Source organism: Bufo bufo, chromosome 6 (genome assembly GCF_905171765.1).
Source record: "Bufo bufo chromosome 6, aBufBuf1.1, whole genome shotgun sequence".
NCBI lineage: Eukaryota > Metazoa > Chordata > Amphibia > Anura > Bufonidae > Bufo > Bufo bufo.
In genome coordinates this window covers 36,566,943-36,585,635 of record NC_053394.1, presented here as the reverse complement: position 1 = coordinate 36,585,635, position 18,693 = coordinate 36,566,943, and the positions used below count along the sequence as shown (strand labels likewise).

Here is an 18,693-nt window from a genome sequence, read left to right as displayed (position 1 = left end):
ACCACTGGCCTGGAGTCCTACATCATATGCCAGCCATTGCACTCTACACCCCCTGCCTTGCACCCATCCAAACACCCAACAACAAGGGCACCCGGGCTACCATGAGGCAGGAGCCCCAGAAATGTGTTCTTCTACCACTGGCCTGGAGTCCTACATCATATGCCAGCCATTACACTCTACACCCCCTGCCTTGCACCCATCCAAACACCCAACAACAAGGGCACCCGGGCTACCATGAGGCAGGAGCCCCAGAAATGTGTTCTTCTACCACTGGCCTGGAGTCCTACATCATATGCCAGCCATTACACTCTACACCCCCTGCCTTGCACCCATCCAAACACCCAACAACAAGGGCACCCGGGCTACCATGAGGCAGGAGCCCCAGAAATGTGTTCTTCTACCACTGGCCTGGAGTCCTACATCATATGCCAGCCATTGCACTCTACACCCCTCTGCCTTGCACCCATCCAAACACCCAACAACAAGGGCACCCGGGCTACCATGAGGCAGGAGCCCCAGAAATGTGTTCTTCTACCACTGGCCTGGAGTCCTACATCATATGCCAGCCATTACACTCTACACCCCTCTGCCTTGCACCCATCCAAACACCCAACAACAAGGGCACCCGGGCTACCATGAGGCAGGAGCCCCAGAAATGTGTTCTTCTACCACTGGCCTGGAGTCCTACATCATATGCCAGCCATTACACTCTACACCCCCTGCCTTGCACCCATCCAAACACCCAACAAGGGCACCCCGGCTACCATGAGGCAGGAGCCCCAGAAATGTGTTCTTCTACCACTGGCCTGGAGTCCTACATCATATGCCAGCCATTACACTCTACACCCCCTGCCTTGCACCCATCCAAACACCCAACAACAAGGGCACCCCGACTACCATGAGGCAGGAGCCCCAGAATCAGGGAAGAAAGGGTGCACCCTCCTTTCACTGCGCGCGGCCCTAGGGAGCAACATTGTGAAGTTAGCTGCAGTGATTGACTGACAACCAGAGCCACTACCACTCCCATCTTCCTCTTCAGCTCCTCATGGGCACAAGCTGTGCTTGGTAAGCTGTGAAGAGGCCACATTGCTCGCTGTGGCCTCTTCAAACAGTTGATCGTTGGCAGTGCCAGGAGTCGGATCCCCCACTGATCAGATATTGATGTCATCTGTGTTTGGTCTGTGGTTTTCATGGATCGTTGTGAGAAGATGCTATGGAAACTCATGTTCAGCCTAGCAGAGTCCGTGAAACATGGATGGCACATGACATGACTGAAAATGAACATGGATGGATCACGGACAGTGTCACAGATGAAACATGGTCCATGCTGTCATGGTCATACCACAGACGTGTAAATAAACCCTAAGGCCCCTTTCACACGAGCGAGTTTTCCGAACGGGTGAAATGCGTGATGCGAACGCATAGCACCCGCACTGAATCCTGACCCATTCATTTCAATGGGTCTGTGCACATGAGCGTTGTTTTTTTACGCATCACTTGTGCTTTGCGTGAAAATCGCAGCATGTTCTATATTCTGCGTTTTTCACACAACGCTGGCCCCATAGAAGTGAATGGGGCTGCGTGAAAAACGCATCGCATCCACAAGCAAGTGCGGATGCGATGCCTTTTTCACTGATGGTTGCTAGGAGATGTTGTTTGTAAGCATTCAGTTTTTTATCACCCGCGCAAAAAAAAACTGAACCACTAAACGCAATCTCAGACAAAACTGACTGAAATTGCTTGCGAAATGATGCGAGTTTTCCTGAATGCATCCGGACCTAATCCGTATCGTTCGTGTGCAAGAGGCCAAGGGGCAATTTTTGGAATCTGTTATGGCTTTTAAAGGAAACCTGTCACCAGGATTTGGTGCATAGAGCTGGGGACATCCTGGTGACAGGTTCCTTTTAAAATTAAAAGATGTGACAGCGTGATGCGTTTACCCATAGCTATGTATGTCAGTGTCACTCTGACATTATTTGCTATTGCTGTCACAACGTTCATAAAGGGGTTCTCCGGGAATTAAGAAAATGAAAATACTTGAATATTACTTTATTATCCATATACCTTTCATTAGTTATAAATGACTCGTTTGGTCTGGGGAGCAATCAGGAGAAATAAAATGGCCGCCGCATTATTAGTACACACAAATCCTGTCCTAATCACACAGAGAACAAGTTACTTCACAACACTGCGCTACAGAACTTCCTCATCCTCCTCTTCTACTTGTCAGGGATTATGATCCTGAATACAGCTGATAAGATCTTCAGCTGAATCTCTGTAGGAATGGAGTTCATGAGGAGACATGAAGCACAGAGAGGAGGTGGGGATGTGGCTGATGGGCAGCAGCACTTGTATGTAGTCTCCATTACCACAGCCTGTCTGTCCGTCCTCTCTGTAATTCATGTCTTTACCTCATAGGACAGCTGCCATTTTATTTCTCCTAATCATTGCTCCCTAGATAAAACAAGCCATTATAACTAATGAAAGTGTATAAGTACACACAGAACCAGTCCTTATCACACAGGAGGACAAGTTACTTCACAACACTGAGGTAAAGAGCTGCCTCGTCCCCCTCTCTGCTCGTCAGGGATTATGATCCTGAATACAGCTAATAAGATCTTCAACTAAATCTCTGTAGGAATGGAGTTCATGAGGAGACGAAGTACAGAGAGGATGGACAGGACAGACTGTGGTAATGGAGACTACATACAAGAGCTGCTGCTCATCAGCCATATCCCCACCTCCTCTCTGTACTTCATGTCTCCTCATGAACTCCATTCCTACAGAGATTCAGCTGAAGATCTTATCATCAGTATTCGGAATCATAATCCCTGACGAGCAGAGAGGAGGACGAGGCAGCTCTGAACCTCAGTGTTGTGAAGTAACTTGTCCTCCTGTGTGATTAGGACTGGTTCTGTGTGTACTTATACACTTTCATTAGTTATAATGGCTTGTTTTATCTAGGGAGCAATGATTAGGAGAAATAAAATGGCCACCGTCCTAGGAGGTAAAGACATGAATTACAGAGAGGACGGACAGACAGGCTGTGGTAATGGAGACTACATACAAGTGCTGCTGCCCATCAGCCACATCGCCACCTCCTCTCTGTGCTTCATGTCTCCTCATGAACTCCATTCCTACAGAGATTCAGCTGAAGATCTTACCATCAGTATTCGGGATCATAATCCCTGACGAGCAGAGAGGAGGACGAGGAAGCTCTTTACCTCAGTGTTGTGAAGTAACTTGCTGTGTGATCAGGACAGGTTTTGTGTGTACTAATAAGACGGCGGCCAGGGGCGTAGCTATAGGGGAAGCAGGGAAAGCGGCTGCTTTGGGGCCCTGACCCAGAAGGGGCCCATCAAGGAGGAGGAGGACTAAGAGATTTTGTCAGGGCCCCCTCAACAGTATTACACATTGAAATTATATACAGTGACAGTATAGACAGTGTAGAAAACGGATGGAACAGCTGCCGGGCTTGGTCTGAGAGAGCGATCTTTACTATCCACAGGAATGGGGGCGGCATGAAAGGAAGGGGTTGCGAAAAAATTACTGGGGGAGGGGGGCCCCATTCAAAAATTTGCGGTGGGGCCCAGTCATTTCTAGCTACGCCACTGACGGCGGCCATTTTATTTCTCCTAATGATTGCTCCCCAGACAAAATGAGCCATTATAAAAAAAATGAAAGGTATTTGGGAATAGATCTATAATAAAGTAATATTTAAGTGTTTTCAGTAATTTTATTTTCTTAATTCTCTGAAAACCCATTTAACGGGGGATGAAAGGAGAACAAAATTTTAAAAAAAACAAGAGAAAGAAAACAAATCCAGAGTCCTCAGAGTGTTATATACCACTTTTCAGGCCAATTGGAGCACTTTTGACTGGTAGAATCAATTCGGTTCTGAATTTTCTGACTGGTTCAAAACAAATTTCAAGAAATTCTCTCATCTCTAGTGCTGACCCCTAAAATCCCCCGCTATCGGCATTACCCATGTGGTCAGTGATTGGCCGTCACAATGGCGCCAGCTGACAACACTTCACGATAAGAAGAGGCAGCTGAATAAGAATGTCACTTAAGGTCCATTCACCCAACCGTGTCCGTTTTGTGTGGTCCCATTGACTTCAATGGCTTCTGGGTCCGTGCCGCAAAAGATAAAATTAGGACATTGAAAACTCCGTCCCTGGAAACGCCCATTTACGGGTTATCATTATCCCCGACCATTTCCGCTTCGGTACAGCCCAAATTTGCCGAGACTGTCTCTGAAAAGCCCAGGAGAGTCCCTGCATATTCGGGACAGTTGGCAACTATGGACACGTTCTATTCTTTGCCGCAGATTGCCAGTCAATGGTTTTTGTGCCATTAAAAATATCGAAGCGCAAATTATGCGACGCAATAAAATATTCCCGGATGGGCGCAAAAAGTCGCGAAGGAGCCCGAACAGACACTTTCAGCGGCAAAATAGTCAATTTATTCAAGTAAAGCCACAGATCATTTCCAAAAAAAATTAAATTTCAAGAGCCAGGAGGGATTTGGGTCAAAAAGGGGGCATTTGGATGAAGCGTCAACGTACTGGAGGGTATGTTTCCTTTAATTGGAGGCAAAGTCTGATTTCCAGCAAACCAGCCTTGGATGAGCCCAGAAGAGATCATTGACGTAACCTGACTGATAATAGGAGGTGACCTTGGTTCCCTGACCTTGGTCTAGTACTCAAGTGAAGCGCCCCATTATAGTCCCGACAGGGAGCGTCCATCTAGCCCCGCCCCCTTCCCGTTACTCACTGCCGGCCACGTGACCGCAGGAGCCGCGCTGACAGCTACAGGGGGCTTAGGCAAGAAAAAAAAGAGAGGGATGGTTTTCTACTGACAGCCGTCTTATCCAATCACCGTCGAGCCCGCCGCTTTTTGTCCTTTAGCCAATCAACGGGCAGTAAACAAAGAGGGCGCTAAAGGGCGAAGCGCCCACCCAATGAACGCTTGACAAGCGATGATTAGCACTCGGGTTGGCCAATCAGTGCAGAGATTATGCAACACGGCCTTCCCTCCTGGCGGCGGCCGCCCAATTGTCGTGGAGTGGGTGTGTGCTGGGGGGACCCCCGAGTTTGCGGGCGTTTCGGTGGCGCCACCACGGCGGTGTCGGGTCAGCAGCGGCGCTCAGGGGCCCAGACCGGAGGCCGGGAGCAGCCTATAGACTGTAAGATGGAGCTGGAGGCCGTGCTGAAAGAAGGAAGGGGCGCGTCCGCCGGGGATCCCGCCCGGGTGCTGGGAGCTTGGGTGAAGCGTGGATGGCCGGCCGCTGGAGGGCCCGGGGCTGACACCGAGCTGATTGCTGCTGAGTCGGCGAGCATGGGCCGGAGCCGGGAGCTGAGCTCGGAGGAGAGCGATCTGGAGTACGAGGCGCTGCCGGAAGGCTCCACCGTCACCACGCACATGCTGGCCGGGGCCGTGGCCGGGATCATGGAGCACTGCCTCATGTACCCCGTGGACTGTGTCAAGGTGAGAGCCACATGGTGGGCGAGGGGGATGGGACCACGTGTCCGCAGGGAGGCGGCCATCACTGCCTGCCGCTCAGCGGGGCCCATCACCCCCAACATCCGCTCCTCCCGGGGGTAGTCGTCTCCTGGGCTCACTGATTGCAGAGGGGAAAGTTCTGAAACGTCCTCAACATCCTCTGTGCTGCTGTGCCTCACCTTTCTCAAGATCTCTAATTGCTTTCAGTGAATGGGAACGTGCAGGTGAAGTGTAGCGAACCCTCAGCTGTGAGATGCTCTGGTCTGTAAGCTTTCAGTAGAGATGAGCCATGTATTTTAAGATTCAATTTTACAAAAAAAATGTGCTTCGTCACGGAACGCATTTCGGGGAGCAGCGATTGCGCATCCCCCCCTCCCCCATCATCGTACTCCTCAGATGACGCGTCCGTACATGATCACGTCATCTGATGTGCACACAGTGTCGGACTGGGCTGCCTAGGGCCCACCCTAGAGCTGGAAATATTAGACTACTTTCACACTAGCGGTTTTTACGGATCCGTCATGGATCTCCAAAAACGCTTCCGTTACAATAATACAACCGCATTCGCCCGTCATGAACGGATCCGGTGGTATTATGTCTTCCATAGCCATGACGGATGCGTCATGAACACCATTGAAAGTCATTGGAGGAGGGATCAGTTTTCTATTGTGCCAGAGAAAACGGATCCGTCCCTGTTGCCTTACATTGTGTGTCAGGACGGATCCGTTTGCCTCCGCATCATCAGGCGGACAGCAAAACGCTGCAGGCAGGGGCTGAGCTTGCGCCTAGGCCATGTGACCGATGAACGGCGATATCACATGGCCTAGGAACAGCGCAGAGAAGGGCACAGCGCCCGCAGGAGCGCCGCTGCCTTCTCAAACAGCTGATCGGCAGGGGCCCCGACCGATCAGACACCGATGACCGATCCACAGGATATAATATCTTTAAATATACACTGTGAGTTGGATATTTAAAGATGGCGCCCACCCGCAGGCGCTATAGCCGCTAAGTGCTTGCTGTTTTAAACAGCAGACCCCGAGGGCTAATGTACGCCAATGACAATAACGTCAGTCACACGCTTTTAACTCCTCAGATGCCATGGTCAAATGTGACCGCAACATCTGGGAGCTCAAAAACCTGGTGGGGATCGGGGTACCCCGACGGCGCCCGCTCCTTCTGAATGATCCGAGGACGCAGCAGCGACGTATGTTCCCAAGAAGACCCTGCCTGAAACCCCGATGCTAACGAATTGGGGATCTAATGATTTCTTGTTCAAGTTCACTAGGGGAATTATTAAAGAAGTGTAAAAAAAAAAAAAAAGTTTGAAAGAAAATTGAATAAAAAGTCAGCAAACAGTCGCGCACACACCAACACGGTATCAATAAAAACTAGATGTTCCCTTAAAAGGGAAAGCTGGGTGACAAGTGGCATTGCTGCCCATAGAGATTCAGCTTTCCTAAGACCCCGCACAGCAGAACTGTCGTCGCGCAGTGATGTCGGACTCGGTGGGAAAGCCGGGTGGCAAACCCATTGCGTGCTCTGATGTTGGCAGTGCCCCAGCTTTAAGTGAGAAACGCCTGGAGGGGATTGTTAATGACTAGTCTGAGGACGACGACTGCCACCCTGAATGCCAATGAGCACCTCCATCGTCCCTGTCTGGTTTCTGCTGGCATAGGTGCCCATGTGGGTGTGTAGTCGCCAGCAGCTGCCAGTCAGAGACTGCGGTTTATGCCATCATTAAAGAGTTAAGTAATTACCTGCTGCTTTTCATGAGGAACCGGTTTGGCGCCCGCGTGCAAATTAAAAGCAGCAGGTAACCGGATCCTCGCACTAATCTGTACAGATGTGGGGGCGATCCTGGCCGGGCCGCAGCGCAGACAATGAGGGCGATCACAGCGAGCAGCTGGCGCCAACTGCGTGAAGTCACAGGGCATAAAACCACGGGTAAATATCAGCCCTTGTCTGGAAAAGCTGGGTGACAACAACCGTAGATCATCGTAGATGCCATTAGGTAAATCTGTGCTCTTAAAGGGGTTCACCATCTTCTGACCATATTGCTGGAGGTGATTGATTAGTCATGGCCGGCCTCTCCTATGGGGTACCGTGGTCTGTCCCCCACCGACTGTGCCTTGTGCGTGAGGCCATAGGATGCATCCTGCCAGCATAGGCCTTCAGAAGTATTTAAAGGGGTTGTCCACTTTCTCAATACACTTTGGAAATGTCATGCGCTTGTGTAATGGTGTAAAAACCAGTTTCGGAGGTGATGTAAACGAGCCGTGATGTCCGTAGCTTTCCCAGGAAGACAACTGTGTCTTCTATTGTGCAGGCGTTCAGCGTCTGCGCAGTAGAAGACAGCCGCCATCTTGTAAAGGCTATGGATGCCACGGCTTCTTTACATCACTGCCCATAAACTCCGGGGCACCTCCTAAACTAAGCCCGAAGGCGATGCGGCAGCCTCTCCGGCCGTTACATAGTAGAAGGTTAGGCTGAACATCAGGCCTTTATGGTGTCAGGTTAACAAATGCCTATTTGGGGGCGATTCTATAAAATGTCTGCCCTGGACTAGTGGCGTAGGCTAAATATACCGTTCGCGTCTAATAATGAGGGTCCGGAAGTCATTTCTTAAGGGGGGGGGGGGGGGGGGGGGGTTCCAGTTTCAGCAAATGAAGGGTTTTTCTTTGTATAATGGAAAGATTTGCAAATTTTCAGTGTACTGCAAGATCTCTGCTTGCAGTCACTTTCAGAGAAACCTTTATGGTTCTTTTATAAATGTCCTGATCACGACCAGGACACGTCTGTACTCGCTGGAAAGAAACCGTGAAGACTTCTATTGAATGACTGCAAGCAGAGATCTTGAAAGCAGATGCAGAAAGTATACGGGAAAATTGTATTGCTTCGTTATGCAAAGAATTAGATTTATTTTCTGAAACTGTAATAACCCCGAGTTCTGCTTGTGTTTTTCTGGCAGCTAATAGACTGAAAATATGAAACTTTAATTAAAGGGGTTTTCCAGCATTCCTATGGTTTAAGCCTCAGGGGAGCGGCCTGGGTGAAAATATGGGTATGTCCGGGTTCAGCTCTGAAAACCGGACAACCCCTTTAATGAAAGACTCGTACTCTTCTGGACCCCACTACTTCAGTCCTGTGTCTTGGCTGAGATCAGTGGTCTTCCGGTCTGGCTGCAGACAGTCACATGCCGCTTGGGGGCCCCTCATCACTGAGACCAGTCATTGGCTGCAGTGGGGGATGTGACAAGCCTGGGAACGGAAGATTGCTGAGCGCAGCCACGGCGCAGGACCGGAGCAGTGGGGACTGGGCGAGTATAATTCGTGTTAGGTCAACCACACTAGGGAGGGCTAAGTCAGAACTGCAGGAACCCTCAAACACTTTTAGACACAGACAATAGACAATTTAGGATGGATAAGGGATAACTATTAGATCAGTGGGGGTCCTAACAATGGGACCCCCACCAATCACGAGAACGGTTACCCTGTACCCGTAGGAGCACCCCCAAATGAATGGAGCAGTTGGTCGGGCATGTGAGCTGCTGCTCCCTTCATTTCTATGGGAGTTCTGCAAATGGCGGAGCTCTGTACTCGACTTTCTCTTGAATTCGTATAGAGATGTATGGAGCAGCACTGCGCATGCTCAACCTGCCGCTCTGTTCATTTCAGGGCCCCCAAGGGGTATAGGGTACCAGGTCTCAAGATCGGTGGGGGGCCCAGCGTTGGGCCCTCCACCGATCTAATAGTAATCCTGTGGATGGGAGATTTTAACTTTTAACGACTGGAATTCCTCTAAGGATCCATAGATATGTAGCAGAGCCCAATTTGTCTTTTAATCTGATTCATTCATGTACTGATGTGAATCCAAATCTGTGACAGCTCCTTTAGGATATTGCCATCTGTTTATCTGCAGTCCTATGTAAAGTGTGTTACGTTGGCGCACATGACTTGGCTCTGCTACATCTATGTAGGGTCTTTAAATAGGTTCTTGGAGTTGCCATCGCTTTCTGGTCTGACCACTGGGGCCCCTCCACCATCCTGGCTGGGCGCAGGGCACAAACAGTGAAGCGGATGCCATGCTAAACTAGCGCTGCATCCCCTCGATGGCGATATTGGTATTCGCGATGCAGACGGTAATCTTCTTCTCCTCTCTTCTAGACCCGCATGCAGAGTCTGCAGCCGGATCCCGCCGCCCGCTACCGCAACGTCATGGAGGCCTTGTCCAAAATCATCCGCACCGAAGGATTCTGGCGGCCGATGCGAGGAATGAATGTGACCGCCACCGGCGCTGGCCCCGCCCACGCCCTCTATTTTGCCTGCTACGAAAAACTGAAAAAGACACTGAGCGATGTTATCCGCCCTGGAGGCAATAGCCATATAGCCAATGGTATTGATGGTTCCTGTCCTGCGTAGTGCGCTAAAATCTGTGTCCCTGCCGCTGGAGACTTTACCCAGGATTGAATTCAGATCCCAAAGCTATAAGACGATGTCCATGTGTTTTGCGTTGACGTAATAGCCTATCTGACCCCCTTAGCTGTAGACATTGCCCCTTTATGCCGTAGAGGTGGAACTCCTGTTAATTGTTCATCCTGAGCTTTGTCCAAAGTTCACCGGTTCCCTGCACGGCGTCTAGCGGACAGTGGGTGGTGTAATCACAAGACTGTCATGTTCTAGGAGCCTGCGGCGCGCGCTAGGAGGGCTGTGACTGGCAGTATTCCCTCGAAGCTCGCAGTAACGTGACGTCGCTGCTGCACAGGATCTGGCGCCATTAATGAAGCGACCTGTCGGAGGGCGCCGGCGCACACACCGCTCCGCATAGCTGCTTTGACTGTTCTGCAGGGCGGTGCTGAGACTTTTGCCACGTGTGTGCGCCAGCCGGGCGTCTCTGTCACCCTGAGCTCGTGTCCATGCCAGCAGCGGATCTCTGGGAGACGTCAGAGCGGCAGCCTCTTACTCCTTGCTGGATTGCCTCTCTTTTCTGTGTCACATAAGTGTCCCAGGTTTCAGGAATGAAAAAGTTAAAATTAAGTTATTCAGGGAGTGAAAAAGGGAAAGAGAAACCATTGAATTCGGGAATCGGGGGAAGCAGAGCAGAAGATTCACTTTTGAAACCATCATGTCATTTAACTTTGCTTTACCTATACCAGGGACGCCCAACCTGCGGCCCTCCAGCTTTACAACTCCCAGCGTGCTCGGCTAGCCTACAGAAGGGCATAGTGGGAGTTGTAGTTTTGCAACAGCTGAAGGGCCACAGGTTGAACATCCCTGACCTATACGGATTGTGAGTGACGACATGTCTTAAAGGGGTGATCCGGGACCTTGATGTTGATGGACTGTCATCCAAATCAGGGGGTCCGAGTCCTGGGGCTCCCACCAATCGGCTGTAGGAAGAGGATGCGGTGCTCCCCGTTGGCGCTTAGGCCTCATGACGTCGCCGTACATCAGTTGCATGGCCTAGGCGCAGCCACTATCCAGTAAGCTGCAGGCAGAGCGCAGCTCCGGTGAGTGCCGCGGCCTCTTCAAACAGCCGATTGGCGGGGGTGTCAGGAGTTGGACCACTGCCGAGCTCATATCCTGAGGATTGGCCATCAGTATGGAAATCTCGGGGGACCCCTTTTAATCTATTAGGGTATATGGATGTCATACAGGAGCTCCGCTGCTCAGGAGCCATTTGAACAGTTGCCTTTTAAAGGAATTGTCATGAATTGGCGCTAACTATATGATTGGTCAGGGGGTCACTGTTGAATGGAGCGCCAGTGCGGCTGCTTGGCTGCTGCGCTATTCAAAGTCTATGGCACTGCCAAGCACTGTACTGGGCTATCTTCAGCTTTACCACAGGACACTTATCATGGGAGGGGCTCCCAGTATTCAGACCCCCTTCGATCAGGTTGTATATAGGTGGCCAAGGGGATAAGTTGTCTAAAGGGGTTATCCTGGAAACCATAATGAAGACCTATACTCAGGATAGGTCATCGTTATCACATCAGTGGGGGTCCGAGTCCCAGTTCACCGGAGAGTGATGTGGTCTCCCTGCAGTTTACCGAGCACAGCGCCGTACATTGCATAGTGGCGGTGCTTAGTATTGCAGCTCAGCCTCATTGACTCTAATGGAGCTGAGCTTCAACTAGGCCACGTCACCGATGTATGGTGACATCACATGGCCTAGGAAGAGGCCACGGAGCTCACAGAACGCTTGGCCTAACGGCTGATTGGTGTGGGTGTTGGGGCCCCTGCAGATCTCATATTGATGACCTATCCTGAGGATAGGTCATCAATATCTTTACCCAGATAACCCCTTTAAGGCCTCTTTCACACGGGCGTTGCGGGAAAATCTGCGGGTGCGTTGTTTGACAGGGCCAGTTGGTACCCGAACTTCTTCACAGAAGTTCGGGCGTGGGATCGGTGATCTGTAAATAGTATTATTTTCCCTTATAACATGGTTATAAGGGAAAATAATAGCATTCTGAATACAGAATGCATAGTAAAACAGCGCTGGAGGGGTTAAAAAAAAAATATATATTTTTTAACTCACCTTAGTCCACTTGTTCGCGGCCCGGCATCTCCTTCTGGCTTCATCTGATCTCTGTGCAGCAACAGGACCTGTGGTGACGTCACTCCTGTCGTCACATGGTACGTCACATGATTTTACCATGGTAAAAGATCATGTGACGTACCATGTGATGACCAGAGTGACGTCATCAAAGGTTCTTGACCTATAATTAATGCTCACCACAGGTCCTAGACAGTAAAGGGGACAGAAGTGATACCGGGCTACGCGATCAAGTGGATTAAGGTGAGTTAAATGATTTTTTATTTATTTTTTAACCCCTCCAGCGCTGTTTTACTATGCATTCTGTATTCAGAATGCTATTATTTTCCCTTATAACCATGTTTATAAGGGAAAATAATAATGATCGGGTCTTCATCCCGGTCGTCTCCTAGCAACCGTGCGTGAAAATCGCACCGCATCCGCACTTGCTTGCGGATGCTTGCGATTTTCACGCAACCCCATTCATTTCTATGGGGCTTGCGTTACGTGAAAAACGCACAAAGAGGAGCATGCTGCGATTTTCACGCAACGCACAAGTGATGCGTGAAAATCACCGCTCATGTGAACAGCCCCATAGAAATGAATGGGTCAGGATTCCGTGCGGATGCAATGCGTTCACCTCCCGCAACGTATCCGCGCGGAAAACTTGCTCGTGTGAAAGGGGCCTAAAGGGTTTTCCACCAATCAACAGGATATTTGATAATTATTGACTTCCTAAGATCCCCCCCCCCCCAAAGTGTCACCAAAATGGAGATCGGCTGACCTTTAGAGTTTGGAGCGGCAGTATTCATACTTATCTCCTTATTCTGGATATGTTTACTGTATGGTGGAAAATCCCGTTTAACAGCGCCGGTCTTCAGGAGACGGTCCAGGCGTCGCTGTAGTAAGAAAGCGACTGCTCCTTGCAGCCTGTTATACAGACATATAGGTGGCACCCCTAGAATAATGTTGGGGGTACTTGTGCCATCTGAATTCATATATGGCATATTTTATTGGCCTATTATATCCCATATTATGATGACTGCTATAGGAGTGCCTGCAGCTCTGTCCTATGGTCCCGGTGGGGGAATCTGTGCGCGGGGGCCTTACACCGCTCATTTACTAGCAGCAGATTGGTGTGTGCACGGAGTGCCTTCTGCTGTGATGCATTCTGGGAGATGTAGTGAAAATCTCCAGCGTGCAGCGCTGCAGACCGCTGTGCATAGATCTTACAGTTGCTATACCGGTACCCGACTGCAGCAGAGCTTTGGATGTGAGCGGAGAAGAGGACATGACGCAACTCGCAATCAGTCCGAAATAAGTAAAAAACAAAGTTGACTGTAGATTGTATCTGGAGGTAAAGTATTGAGTGATGGTCAAAGGTGAATCTGTGCGCTGACTGGATAGCAGCTTCGCCCCCCCCCCCCCCCCCCCCCCCCCCAAAAAAAATAAATCGGACAAATGAAATGTGCAAGCAGATCCCGTAATACACTATTACAAACCTTGCATTAATAAGAGCTGAAAAGGCTATTAACCCCTTCATGAGACAGTAAAGAGCCCATGTGGGGGGGTTGGAAATGAGAGAACTGGGGTTAGGCTACTTTCATACTAGCGTTTTAGTTTTCCGGCATTGAGATCCGTTGAGGGGCTCATACCGGGGGAAAAAAGCGCTTCAGTTTTGTCCCTATTTATTGTCAATGGGGACTGAACAGAATGCAATGCTTCAAAATGCATTCTGTTGCGTTCCCATACCGGAGAGCAAACCGCAGCATGTTGTAGTTTGCTTTCCGTCCTGGGATGCGGAGCAAAACGGATCCGGCATGACCCCCAATGCAAGTCAATGGGGACGGATCCGCTTTCTCTACCACAATAGAAAGCGGATCCGTCCTCCGTTGACTTTCAATGGAGTTCATGACTGATCCGTCTTGGCAATGTTCAAGATCAGGCATGCTCAATCTGCGGCCCTCTAGCTGTTGCAAAACTACAACTCCCAGCATGCCCGAACAGCCTACAGCAGGGCATTGTGGGAGTTGTAGTTTTACAACAGCTAGAGGGCTTCAGGTTGAGCATGCATGTTAAAGCTAATACAGCCGGATCCGTTCATAATGGATGCAGGCGGTTGTATTATCAGTAACGGAAGCGTTTTTGCTGAGCCCTGCCGGATCCACTAAAAAAACGCTAGTGTGAAAGTAGCCTTAACCCTCCAGCTGTATTTTTACTTTGCATTCACCATACAATTAATGGCAGACCCCCTCCCCCCCCCATATTACACAGGACATGCCCATGGCGGCCATGCATAGATGTCTATCAGCCGGAAGGGGAGGCCATACTCGCCGCCTGGGCTGCTGCGCTGTCATAGATCTGCAGGGGTTGGTTCAGATTTCGTATTGCGCAGATAACAATTACTGCAGTTTCACGCCAGTAATTCCTAGATGAGTTAACCCTTTGCTGTGACACTGCACTCCCTCACTTGATGCAGTTTTTGTCTTTCAGGGACCGCCGGATGTGTAGCGACACTGTTACATGACGCAGCTATGAATCCGGCAGAAGGTGAGGAGCCCTGACGCTGGGCTTAAGTTATGTAAAGAGATGTTATTTCAGGGGGCTGCACTCATTGTCCGGTATTGAACCCCCATGCTGTTCTATGCCACTGCAGGAGCGTCGCTTATATTCCACAATGTACCCACCTCCTGGGGGTTAAATCTTGCAGACTTGTGTGGGCACTTGCAGTGGGAAGGAGATCTTAAGAAATTTACAACCTGCGGAAAAAAAAGTCTCCGTTCCCACGTTGTGATGCTTTTTTCTTAACATGGAGGTTAGGCCTTCGGTGCAATGAGGGTGTCACTATTGCTTTGCCGCCGCCTGGCCCTGTCAATCAAAGCAGAAAGGAAGGGGCTGGCCACAGAAAGGAGCAGAGATTGGGTGCAACAAGAGCAACGGTGATGTCCTCATTGCACCAAAGGACTACTTTGCTTATTAAGAAAGTGTCAAAACTTGGGAACAGAGCCTCCGGTCAACCAAAGAAATGGGGCAGCTTTCAGTTTCCCTTCATCTGCAGCCTGCACCTTTTCTGATGCCTGGATCTGTAGCCCTTATTTCTTGTTCCCTGACAGCTCATAAACACTCATTTTCTTACCAGTTTGATCATAATTTATCATACATGAGTGTTTGAGTTGTTAGAGAAGTAAAGATCAGAGCATCTCCCGACCGATTCACTCAGAAGAAGCGAATGTGCAGATGCGGCGAAACTGAAGGCTGCAGAGGGAATACTCCTGACATTTCTGAGTTTTCAGAAAACTTTTGATATGCCAGACATTTCAAAAGTTTTGATCAGTGGGGGGGGGGGGGGGGGGTCTGACTGCTGAGAATGAGGAGAGAGAAGCCCTCGCATATCATGTCTTCCCAGATCCTGACCATTGTATCTCCTGAAGTACTCTGTGCTGCTCTTGGACTATTTTCCTTAAAGTAAGGCTACATGCAGACGACCGTGCGCGGTCCGCAAAGTGCTACCGGATACCGGCCATGTGCATTCCGCATTTTGCGGAACGACCAGCTCTATGATAGACATGCCTATTCTTGTCTGCGACTGCGGACAAGAATAGGACATGCTCTATCTTTTTTGCGGATCCACGGAACAGAACTACGGATGCGGATGCATCTTTTGTAGCCCCGTTGAAATGAATGGGTCCACACGGAAAAATTGTGGAACGGCGGTTGTCTGAATGAGCCCTACAAGTCTCAGCCCTCCCACTTCGTCGTCATATCGCTCTACTTTTGCACACAGTCCCATGCTGGAACTTGTATTTTCACCACAGCTGATATGTTTGCTTTCATTTCTTTAATTTTAAAATTTTTTAATTTTTTTTCTTTGAAAAATTCCATTAACATTTTATTTTTATTTTTTCCTCTCTTCTTCCTCTTTTCCACTTGGGGACCCATCTGGACGTGGCCTTCATTATGCCCTTGGATTTACTGTTCCATTCTCACAAGTGATCAAGCAGAGGATGCAGATGTACAATTCACCGTACCGGCGAGTCACTGACTGCATGAGGGCGGTGTGGCGGAACGAGGGCGCTGGTGCCTTTTACAGAAGCTACACAACCCAACTGACTATGAACATCCCGTTCCAGGCCATACACTTCATGACATACGAGTTCCTTCAAGAGACGCTAAATCCTCAAAGACAATACAACCTGACCTCCCACATGGTCTCGGGGGCCTGCGCGGGAGCGGTGGCCGCCGCCGCCACCACACCACTGGACGTTTGTAAGACCTTACTGAACACGCAGGAATCCCTGGCCTTGAATTCCCAGAACATAGGCGGACACATCACAGGCATGGCTAATGCCTTCAGGACGGTTTACCAAATAGGCGGCGTGACTGCCTACTTCCGGGGTGTTCAGGCCAGGGTCATCTATCAGATGCCCTCCACGGCCATCGCGTGGTCCGTGTATGAGTTCTTTAAGTACATCATCACCAAGCGCCAAGAGGAACGGAGGGCGAGCCACTGAAGCGCACTACCAAAGCACACGATTCGGAGAAGCTCCAGGCACGGTTTCTGAGCGGTTCTCAGCCTTTTAATGTTTTATCGTACCTGTTCTTAGCATGAGCAGAGGCCTCGGACCTCCACCCAGTACAACACGCAGAAAGAACCAGTCGAATGTGGTGTTCTTTAATGGGTTCCAGCGATTAATCTCCCCCCCCCCTGAATGTCACCGCCAAGCACTACCATACCACCATGCGCCATTTAATCCCGTAACGTTTAGATCCGGAGCGAAACGCATTTCGGGCCGTGCCACCATCCTACAAATAACCCTTTTATTGGACTTTGACTGGAGCTTGCACCATCATCTCTGAGCTGGACCGTGTGCATATACCTTTAATCGTGTCTGTTACAGCAGTAACCCAACATGGGGCACATGGAAAGCTTCATTTTCCGGATTCCTTATCGAAATGCACTCTGCAAAGTTTACCATAGTTTCCAATTGCAGTGTCCTTACCAAAGTCTCGGCCCAAGACGGAACCGAGTCAGCGAGGCCGTTGTCACCACGCACACGTTGAAGCACTTAAACCACTTCGGTGGCTAGAGACTTATTTTTTTTTCCTTTTAATCTAAGAGTTGGGAGATTGTCTGTCTGTTATTTTTTGGCCAATTCACCTCCTTGAACTATTTTTGTAAGATGTCATTTTAAATTCCAGAATTAACACGACGGACGCCCCCCACGTGCTGCTGTACCGCGCAACACGACAGTAGGGTGTCTCACAGTACCGCATGCACCGGGCCTTGTTCCAGCAGGCTTGTCATAGGGCACGCAGTGTAGAATTGCAGGAAGGGCGGGCGACAACCATTAGCGCGCATCTGCTCCCCGGAAGAGACGCCTTGTTTTGCTTACAGCAAATGCACTTATCTGTCTTCTGATGACTCCTTAGTCGCGGCGCAGACATTTGACTCCCCACCACACCCGTCATTTGAATGTGAGATGACATCTGCTGTAGACGTGTCCACGTCATCTTGGGTACAATCTCCTCCAGTGCTTTATTTTGAAGCTGGGTTACTTTTTTTTTTTTTGTAGCTGGTGGATAAAAATGTCTTTTATTCCGGTGTCTGTTCCACAAATCAATTACCGCCTCACTTTTTCTCTTCTGGTATGTAACCGCATTAGGGGCTGCGTACGGATGTGTACTCTTGGATTCTGGGTCTGCTGCTCTTATGATTTAATCTAAAACTGTACTCTGATACTCTTGGTCCAAATGCACATTAAAAACTGAGACCTGAATAACAATTTGGGTAGTGTTCAAATTTTTTTTTTTACCCCAAAATGTCTTGAGAAATACTTACTAGGTAAATAGTTGCTCCATTTCATATTCCTTTACAGCAGGGATCGGCAACCTCCGGCAGTGCAGCTGTGGTGAAACTATAACTCCCAACATGCACAGGTGCTTGGCTGTTTTTGAAACTTACATAGAAATCAATGGAGCATGCCATACACATAAGGGTGTCTTCACACATGAAAATACACGGCAAAGACTTCCCCATGTTATCCTATGGCGGCTGAAAAAAAACATTACTCTCTGCTAGGGTTGGGCAATATCAAAAATATTTCTACGATGACGCTATTAAGAAATTTATCTTGATAAATGCCCATTTAGAAGCAAAAAACACTTGAGGCCACAAGGAGATAAACTGTATGGGGGCAGCCACAAGGAGACATTATACTATATGGGGCAGCCACAAGGAGGCGTTATACTGTATGGGGGCAGCCACAAGGAGACGTTATACTGTATGGGGGCCACAAGGAGATGTTATACTGTATGGGGGCAGCCACAAGGAGAAGTTATACTGTATGGGGGCAGCCACAATGAGACGTTATACTGTATGGTAGCAGCCACAAGGAGACCTTATACTGTCTGGGGGCAGCCACAAGGAGGCGTTATACTGTATGGGGGCAGCCACAAGGAGAAGTTATACTGTATGGGGCAGCCACAATGAGACGTTATACTGTATGGTAGCAGCCACAAGGAGACCTTATACTGTCTGGGGGCAGCCACAAGGAGACGTTATACTGTATGGGGCAGCCACAAGGAGGCGTTATACTGTATGGGGGCAGCCACAAGGAGAAGTTATACTGTATGGGGCAGCCACAATGAGACGTTA

General features: G+C 49.5%; 1 protein-coding gene across 1 annotated transcript; it reads left to right on the top strand.

Moving 5' to 3' along the window:
* Positions 1-5,192: 5,192 nt before the first annotated feature.
* On the top strand, positions 5,193-17,821 carry SLC25A28 (solute carrier family 25 member 28). Its single transcript, XM_040438194.1, has 4 exons — positions 5,193-5,489; positions 9,668-9,896; positions 14,532-14,588; positions 16,029-17,821. The coding sequence occupies exons 1-4, from the start codon at positions 5,193-5,195 to the stop codon at positions 16,547-16,549; spliced, it is 1,104 nt and encodes a 367-aa protein (XP_040294128.1). The 3' UTR covers positions 16,550-17,821.
* Positions 17,822-18,693: the final 872 nt, after the last annotated feature.